At 46.0% G+C, this 9,235-nt stretch overlaps 1 protein-coding gene across 2 annotated transcripts in view; it reads right to left on the reverse strand.

Moving 5' to 3' along the window:
• Nucleotides 1-7,360, reverse strand: part of Ube4b (ubiquitination factor E4B) — a 104,670-nt gene extending 97,310 nt beyond the window's left edge. Inside the window, exon 1 of one of the 2 annotated variants that reach the window (XM_021161159.1) lies at nt 6,489-7,360. In XM_021161159.1, the coding sequence (XP_021016818.1) occupies nt 6,489-6,512 (24 nt within the window). In that variant the 5' untranslated portion in view covers nt 6,513-7,360. The remainder of the gene's footprint in view (nt 1-6,488) is intronic. The other variant, XM_029475722.1, reaches the window with a different exon arrangement.
• Nucleotides 7,361-9,235: the final 1,875 nt, after the last annotated feature.

Genomic DNA, 9,235 nt, shown 5'->3' on the forward strand with positions numbered 1-9,235 from the left:
AAAAAAAAAAAACCAACCAAACAAACAAACAAACAAAAAAAACAACAAGGGGTAGCACTATTTGAGAAGGATTAAGGGGTGTGGCCTTGTTGGAGAAAGTAGAGTGGACTTTGAGGTTTCAAAAAACCCACCCCAGGCCCAGCATCTTATCTTTCTCCCCACTTGACTAAGACAAATGAGAAAGCCTATCTCAAGAACAAGGGTGGCAAGCAAGCAAAAAGCACCTGACATCTACCTATGGTCTTCAGATATGCACACACAGGCACACTCACACACACACACATATACATGCATGTGTACACACACTCACATACACACATGCAGGCACACACCTTTAAGACACCTTCTTCTAAGCCAAGTGTAGTGTCTCATGCCTATAGTCTCAGCTACTCAGGAGGGTGAGGCAAGACGATCCTCCGAGCTCAGGGATTTGAGGCCAGCCTGCAGTATATAACAAGGCCTCACTGGCTCCTCTCAAAAGTCCCAGCTGTGATAACAAGTGACTTGAGTCCCAGCACTCAGAGGGAGAGGCAGGAGGATCTCTGTGAGTCTGAGGCCAGTCTATGGTGTACACAGTAGGCTTGCCAGAGCTACATATTGAGACCTTAGTTAAAAAAAAAAATGGGAGCGGAGGGGGACCAGAGATGACTCAGTGGTTAAAAGCACTTACAGCGCTTATATAATCTCAATACCTACATGATGGCTCACAATCACCTATTAATATCTACACAGGCATACACATAAGTAGAAAAATAAAATAAAAAGCCACCCCTGAAACTGACCCTAGTTTTTCAATTCTTCAGGCTAGATCTCTTCAGACTTTATTTTCCTTTATAGGGTATGGCATCAAGAACGCCTCATGTACCTGCATACTATCTGCTTCCTTTGAGGAAAATGACGCTGCGTGGAAGCAGCTCTCAGTGGTACTGGAATGCAGTCAGCAAACCATCAGCCCACAGAGTTAAATGCCTCAAGGCAGACATGTCACTGGCTCACTACAGATGCCTTCCTGCCTTCTTCAGTATCCAGGGCTATCTGAGGCCTGGACCCTTGGCTATAACAACTGGAGTATAAAAGTCTGCTGGCTTCTGCTGCCCCCCTTCCCTACTCATTATGGGGGTGAGGGTGTTCCCAATGGTGCTTTAGCAAAGGGACTGAGAACTCCACACTTAGGCTCTGGATTGGAATCCAGATCCCACATTAAACTGGCTTATGCCTTGGAGATGGAATGTAGTTCAGCTGGTAAACTGTTTGCCTGTTTACATACCTTTCGGCAAGCTCATTAATTTCTATTAACCTGGGTTTTCCTATCTGTAAAATGGAGAGAATAATAGCAAAGGTGGTAGGGGAATTCAGAGCTTACAACAAAGAAGTCCTTGAGTGTCAGCTCACATCACCATTATCATTGTGTCTTGTCTTTAAGAGGACACAAAAGGACCGACAGGATGGCTCAGCGATTAAAAGCAAACACTGTTCATGCAAAGGGCCTGAGTTTGGCTCCCAGCACCCTCCGCAGAGGCCTCAGGACCATCTGTAACTCCAGGTCCAGGGAAACCTGTCTCTTGTCTCTGAAGGCAATTGCACGGACACCCCCACCCCCAAACACACACACACAGTTAATAAATAAATAAATAAATAAATAAATAGTTGGTGGGAGAAGGTAGAGATGAATTAAGTACAAAGGCCAGGTGAGAATCACCAAGCAAATTCACAGAGTGTGTGTGTCTGTCTGTCTGCCTGCCTGTCTTTGATACAAGTTTCATTGTCTGTCTGTCTGTCTGTCTGTCTGTGATACAAGTTTCACGTACTCCAGGCTGTCTTTGAACTCTTATGTAGCTGAAGATAACCTCAAACTTCTCATCCTCCACTGTCTAACTTCCAAACCTCAGATGCAGGAAAGCATCACCATACCTGATTAAACAGGTCCTGGGGATGGAATCCGGGGCCTCGTGCATGCTAGGTAAGAACTCTACCAACAGAGCTGGACCACCAGACTAACTTACATTTTCAATATCTTGCCTTCTCTAAAATCTGCTCGTGTCCAATCCCAAAATCAGCCCTGCCCTTAACTAGACACCACGGATTTATGTCTCCTTCTCTCCTGCGTCACGGCGATGTTAGAACTGGATTAATTAGTCAAGCATCCAAGCATGGGACATGACAGCACAACCCTGTGGCCCCAGCACTTGGGAAACAAAAGCAGGAGAAATCTGCAAGTTTGAGGCCTACTTGAACTACAGAGTTCTAGGGCAGCCAAACAGCTAGGGCTACCACAGTGAGATCTCATTTCAAACAAAAAAGAGAAAAGATAAGGCAAAAAGACAGACAGACAGAAAAGAACCAGACTGACTTATGCCTCGGTGCTTATTCTCAGTGTGCCCGCTCAACCCCTTCTCACTGTGGAAGGCCTCAATCCACGGACCTCTGTAACAGCAGCAGCCTCCTACTCTGTCCCGCAGTGTGCGCCACCTTCCTCCCAGGCTGCGGATGCTCACAGCCCTGCCAGTCATCCTAAGCCCTAAGTCTCCCTGCAGGGTAGAGGTCAATCTCTCACAGGCAGAGTAGAAACGCCTAACCTTTCAGACAGCTCTCCAAGATCTGACAACAGCCAGTGCCAAAGGCAAACCATCTCCCGTGACCAAGCCCCACGGCCTGGTACTGAGCCCCTTAGTCTCACACCCCGCTCCCAGGACCCTTTTAGCACAGAGCCTTTTCCTGAAGTCTTAAGACCTTGCCCCACGAGGCATCCCCTCTTACGCTTCTGAGTGTCTCACATGTACCTTCACAATAGCACTAGGCACAGCACCTACACTGGACAGTAAGGTAATTCTTATGTTTCACTGTATGGGAGTGAGTGTTCTGCCTGTAGAGGTGTATGTGTACTACATGTGTGCCTGGTGCCCAGGGAAGTCAGAAGAGGGCACAGGTCCCTAGAACTGGAGACACAGTAAGAAAGCAACCTGGGTCCTCTACAAGAGTAAGTGCTTCTAACTGGGAAGCCCTCTCTCCAGCCCCTATGTTATACATTTTAGATTCCTATCACCCAACCTGACCCCCAAACTTATGAGTAAACCATCTGAGGCTGGGGTTGGGAAGAGTTGGTGCAGAAACATCATTACGCATGAGTCAGTCGGTTCCAAGAACAGATCACATCATGAATGAACTCATACAGAATACCACTTGATAGAAAACTCAGCACATCAGAGAGGTCAACATTAGCAGAATATTTATGTAGATGCTGTAATCGATCCATGGACAGCTGTTGAACAGTGAGATGTAATAAAGGCAGCATTGGAATCAGGGGTCCTGAGCTTGAATTCTAACCACGTGACTTCTAAACCAGGTCACTTTTGCCAAGTGTCAGCCTAATGTTTCCTCACCTATAAACTCCACAAACAGTCTTACGTCATCACATTGTTTCACCAAATGAGGTCGACCTTTTTTTTTTTTTTTTTTTTTTAAACCACCATGTGGTTGCTGGGATTTGAACTTCAGAACCTTCGGAAGAGCAGTCGGTGCTTTTAACCACTGACCCATCTCTCCAGCCCTGTTTTACCAAATGAAACAATGGCTGCACCACGCCTGCCAAAGTGCAGGCTTCTAAGACTTCATACCTGTTAATCTTTTCCCACTTACAGAATACTGGTCATCTGTAATCCCAGCACTTGGGAAGCTAAGGCAGGAGGATCACAAGTCTAAAATCTACCTGGTATATATAGCCACACCCTATCTCAAAAAAAAAAAAAAAAAGAGTGGAAGACACTGTATTAAAAATCAATAAGAACCCAAGGTCATATATGCTGCATTTGGGAAGAATACTGAACACTCTTCTAAAACTTTGAGCACACCCCAAGTCCCAGCCAGCGACCTCACAGAAGTAGGTCATAAAAATGTAGAAGAAATAGAGAAAAGGAGCCGGGAAAGGTACAAATCATCTCAAAGCAATTTCCTCAGCACTGCTGAGAAGCAGTTTAAACCACCTGCCCTCCTTACAGCACTGCGTTGGTCCAAGACAACAACACATGAGTAGCTAGCTATAGCATGAATGCAGTGTAAACAATGATGCTGTGGGATGTCACAGCTCTGTTCCGGAAACTCACCATAAAGCACTACGTACATAACACAGCCATGCAGATAAACAACCCTTTCAAATACACAGAAAGAAGTAAAAGAACTCAAGGTGACCCACGAGAGAGGGACCTGGTCTGGTTAAACCAGTTTTTACTGTTCTAGATGGTATTCACATATATTTTCATTTTGTTAAAGTATGAAACTCGGATTTAATCCAAGTTCCTAACTTACAGTGAGGAGAGCACGTCAGTGTGTTTTAAGTCTGAAATGTATCCTTGTAAGACACATGTGTTTTTTATATATATATATATATATATATATTTTTTTTTTTTTTTTTTTTTTTCGAGACAGGTTTCTCTGTCCTGGAGCTCACTTTGTAGACCAGGCTGGCCTTGAACTCAGAAATCTGCCTGCCTCTGCCTCCTGAGTGCTGGGATTAACATGCCCGGCGTGTTATATATTTTTTTTAACTAAATCAACATCACCTACAACATCTGTCATATAAGTTTCTACTACCAGAGTAACCAAAAATGGGCACAAACACTTTTGGAAACATCTCAGCTGAGAAATGCACATCTAATTCTGAATTAAGGGAACTGGATTAAAGCTGGGCACACTGGTACACACTCAGGCAGAGGCAGGTAGGGGTCTGTGAGTTGGAACCAGCCAGGGCTACAGTGAGAGTCAAAAAAGAAAAAAAAATGTTTTTAAAGAGATTTTTGTTCTGGCTTCTAATGAGAATAAAATGACCAGTAATTAACTGTACTGCCACTGTGGTCTGGCCAACTAATTTGTTGAAAATACCTTTCTACTAATCCTGCTTTAGTGAATTTAATTTTTCATATACATCTTAGTGTTCTGTTGACCTTGAAAAATTTTTCTTCCACAAAGGTTCTACGTGTTCCTTTTATGGTCACTAAGAGAATCACACCATCTTAAGAACTGAGCAAAATAAAGCGACACCTTCCAGATCGAGGATCTCTGACCAGTCTGTACACTTTAGTGGTTTGAAAAAAAATTAGTGAAGATCAAATCCGTAAAGGCCGCTAAAACAAGAACTATTTACAAACCATAGTACTTTTTAGAAGTAAAGGGCTACAGAAAAACACAGATTGTGTTTCTTTAGAATGAAAGGAAAACGGGAGGATGCTTTTTTAAACTACATAAAACCAAGTATTTTTAAGTTGATCTCCTGATATTTCCTGAAACTACTCAGGGCTTTTCTGATTTAAGATTACACTCCTACTGTAGTTGAGGAAAACCAAGTTAGCTGACTGAAAATTAACAATTCTGACTTCACAACTGAAGTATCACAAGTCACAAGATTGGTTTTTTTTCCCCCTACCTGACCCTTCACCCACGTATGCGCATGCTCCATCCCTGGAGAATTTTAGTGAGTAAATAAACATGAGGAGACCATAGCCAAAAGTGGAGCACGGGCCTCTTCCAATCGACTTGATGACAGATGATGACTACTTTCGTAATACTGCAGAGGAAGCTTACGTGAAGCAAGGGAAGAAATTAAGCCAGCTGGGGTCTCGAAAAGAATGCTTTCAATTTGTAAAACGACGGGAAAAAAAAAAAAAATCAACTGAGGCATAGAAATCCCTAGTTCCCTAACTGCCTCTGCTTTCCTGACAATCCCACACAGTACAACCCAAGTTTGAGGGGGAGGGGTCCTGACAAAAGTAACATAATACCAGAAGTCATTAGGAATCTGTTAAATTAGTGTAATTTAACTGGAATCTTTTTAACTATTAAGGATATACACTTTGTTAATGTTAAATCTCAAGGAATCTGTAACTACCTCTCAAACACAAAGGTACCTTTGATAATTTATTACAATGAAATGGTCACATGTACCTGGGATTTCAAATCCTTCCTTTTAAAACAGCCATTAAACATTATGATTTTATGCAAAAATTGTTCTTTAAAACCCCCGACGACACAGACACACACAATATACCACGATCTAAATCGCGCCCCTCTTTCTCGAACACCCTTTGAAAAAGATTGAACACCTTCAAGATGCTCCTCACCACCCCACCCCCGTCTTCAGACCCTAAAAGAAAGAAAAGCGAGTGGAGTTCCGAATGAAGAAACGAGAGAGAATAAAGGAGAATAAAACGAGAGACCCTCTTGCATTCTCTATCTCTGGAGAATTTTAGTGATCGAGTAAACATACTGAGACGGTAGCCCAAAGTGGAGCCAAGGGCTTCTTACAATACAGCCAACCTGATGATGAATGAATACTTCATCATTATATTTCATTATTCTTGAAAATGCCATGTCCGTTGCCTCCCCAATCCCAAGAGCCCGACACCACCAGGGCAAAATCTGTCCCCATCCAAAGCGCCAAAGAGTTGCCAAGTAATCCTTTCAAGGTGCCCCCCCCCCCCACGCCCCAGCCTCCTCACCTCGTCAGCGCTCAGCTCCTCCATCGCTTTCCTCTTAATGGTGAAAGGCGTTAGAGAGATCCTTCAGTTCTTGAGACCAGGGCGGGAGCAAAGGAAGAGTGGAAGGTATCTATCGGGCTGTCTGGTCCCCCAATGGGGGAGGTTTCAGAATTGCATAGTCAGAGGTTAAAAACTAAGAACACGAGGCACTGAATCGCCTTGGCTTCGGTCGCTCGCTCGCACCGCCGCAGCCTCCTCCAGCTGCAAGCGCCCAGAGCTGCCGCCTCTGGCCACGGCCACCGCTACGGGGTCCTCTCCAGGCGCCACTGACTCCCCTCAGCTTCCCAGGTTACCCAGGGCGGGCGGCGCGGTCTCCAGCTCCGCTCGTGCCCGCTGCGCGCCGTGTCTTCGTGGCGGTGACGCGGCAGCTGCGTTTTTTCCTCCCGCAGACCCTGCTCGGGGTCCCACCCCTGGGCCCTGGCGGGAACGGCTCCACTGCACACTGGATGCCCCCGAAGCGCGGCGACCCTACAGCAGCCCAGGCAGAGCCCAGCACCGGACTGGGAAGCCCCTCCCCTCTAAAAGCAGGCCAGGCTCGCCCCGCCTCCACGCGAGAACCCCGGTGGGGGGCAGGGGAGGGACGGGACTGGCGAAGCCCTCGCTGGAAGCGTAAATCCTCCTACCCCTCCAACCCTACTCTTACCCCCTCGCCCCACCAAGTATTATTCATCAAAACAACAGGGCGGCCATCTTTGAAAGGGGTCACGTGACCCTCGCCGGGGAGGCGGGGCTTCTCGCTCCGGGATTCGCCAGCCAATAAGCAGCGGGCGTCGCGCCGCCGATTTCCTCTTCGCTTGCATCCTGTCCCCGCCCCCTGCCCCACCCCCTCTCCCCTGAGCGGCGCCAGGCGGGGGGAGGGGCGAGAGGGGCTGCTAAGCGGAGAGGAGGAGGAGGCGGGGCGGGCAGTCACCATGGAGACTGCGCGGAGGCGAGGGGCGCGGTGGGCGGGGCCCAGGTAGAATTGCTGAGGGGAGGATGCGCCAATCCGAATATGGCCCTTCCCGGGCTCTCCTCCGCGCCTTGGGTTTCTGCGGTGCTGGTTTGTTCCCATGTGGATCCTGCTGTGGAGTGACTTGGGAATCCTCCAGGATGCTGCAAGCCTGCTACAGACATTAGGAGAACTGAGGAATCGGAAACACATTTGCTTTCTGCAGGGAGCACTTAGCACCATGCTGCAAATACCTTGTCCCACTCTTTTCCTCCCCCAGGAAAACCCATGGAAGAAAACTAACAGGATCTTACATTAATTTTATTTTACCTTGTTCTTTTAGAGAGGCGCTCTGCTTTAAGGGTGTAGAGACTCAAATTATTGAGAAATGTGTTGAACAATGACTTAGTAACTAACCCTTTGTAATGCCAGCTCGGCCGGACAACAAAAACTTACTTTACAATCAATGTATAAATACAAATTGAAAAATCTAACAGAACCGTGAAAATCCAGATTTTGCCACAAAGTATATATCGTATGGCTTACAAACGCCATAATCATCTCGTTCCTAATTGTTCTTGAGACGGAATCTTGCTGTGTATTTCAGATAGCCCCAAATTTGAAATCCTGCCTGAACGCTGGGGTATGCACCACCATCACAGATTACCCAACTATAACATTAATGTATGTATATGTGTATGCAAGTATGTATTTCAAACAGGGTCTCGCTGGCCTGGAACTCACAGAGATCTGCCTGCCTCTGCCTCCCAAGTGCTAGGGTTACAGTACCGGCTACTCTTAGCTGAACTATAATCTTAAACATTCCACTCCTGTCTAAAAGAGTTACAGTTGATCTTATCCAAGGGGACAAGAAGTGACTAAAATAGTTACAATTTGTTTGCTACATGCTAAAAATGGGAACATGACTACTAGATACGCAAAGAGTCTGTGAGTAAAATTAAACGGCTGCAGGCTTTTCAGGACCACATTCTACTTTCCAGGAAATGAATTCTGTGTAAGCCATTTTGCACCCCTAGTTACACTGATGTCAATTACACTGTCTTTCTGAAAACATGATAATTGCCATGTAGCCTCAGATTAAATCCCACAAGTAAAGTATACAATGGCTCTAGGGTAGTGAGAGTTCTTTAACATCATTGCTCTTTAATTTCAGAACATTTTAATCACCCACCCAGCCATCCAACACACTATAACCATCCCTCCTCATCCTGCCATTACTTCCGGTAGCCGATCTGTCCTCTGGCTCCCCGGACCTTCCCACTCTGCACATTTCACATCAAATAAATTGAACATTCGGTAACTACTCTTGCGGGGCCTCAACTGTACTGCTTTTTGGACTTCAGAAAGATAGTTTATCCTCCTTGAGACCTTGATGTTTGCTGTCTCCTTTGTCCCAAAGACTCTTCTCCTGGACTTTGCATGGCTTCTTAGTTTTTAGTTTTTAGATTTGATGTCATTTCCTCACTGCTGCATTAACTTGCTTATCAAGTATATGTATGGATATGTTCCGGTTTGTGGAGGTGTACATCTATGTATACATGTGTATGTGTGGAGGACAGAGGACAGTCTTGGTGTCATCTCAGGAACACCATCCACCTCTGTTGAAACACAGCCTCTTATTGGCCTGGAGCTCACCAGTTAGGTTGGACTGCTAGCCAGTGAACCCTGGAGATCCTCCTGTCTCCACCTCCCCAGCCTGGGGCTTGCAAGCCTCCAAGCCTGGCATTTTTACATAGGGTTCGGTGATGGAATTCAGGCC

Source organism: Mus caroli, chromosome 4, assembly GCF_900094665.2.
Source record: "Mus caroli chromosome 4, CAROLI_EIJ_v1.1, whole genome shotgun sequence".
In the NCBI taxonomy this organism is placed as follows: Eukaryota; Metazoa; Chordata; class Mammalia; order Rodentia; family Muridae; genus Mus; species Mus caroli.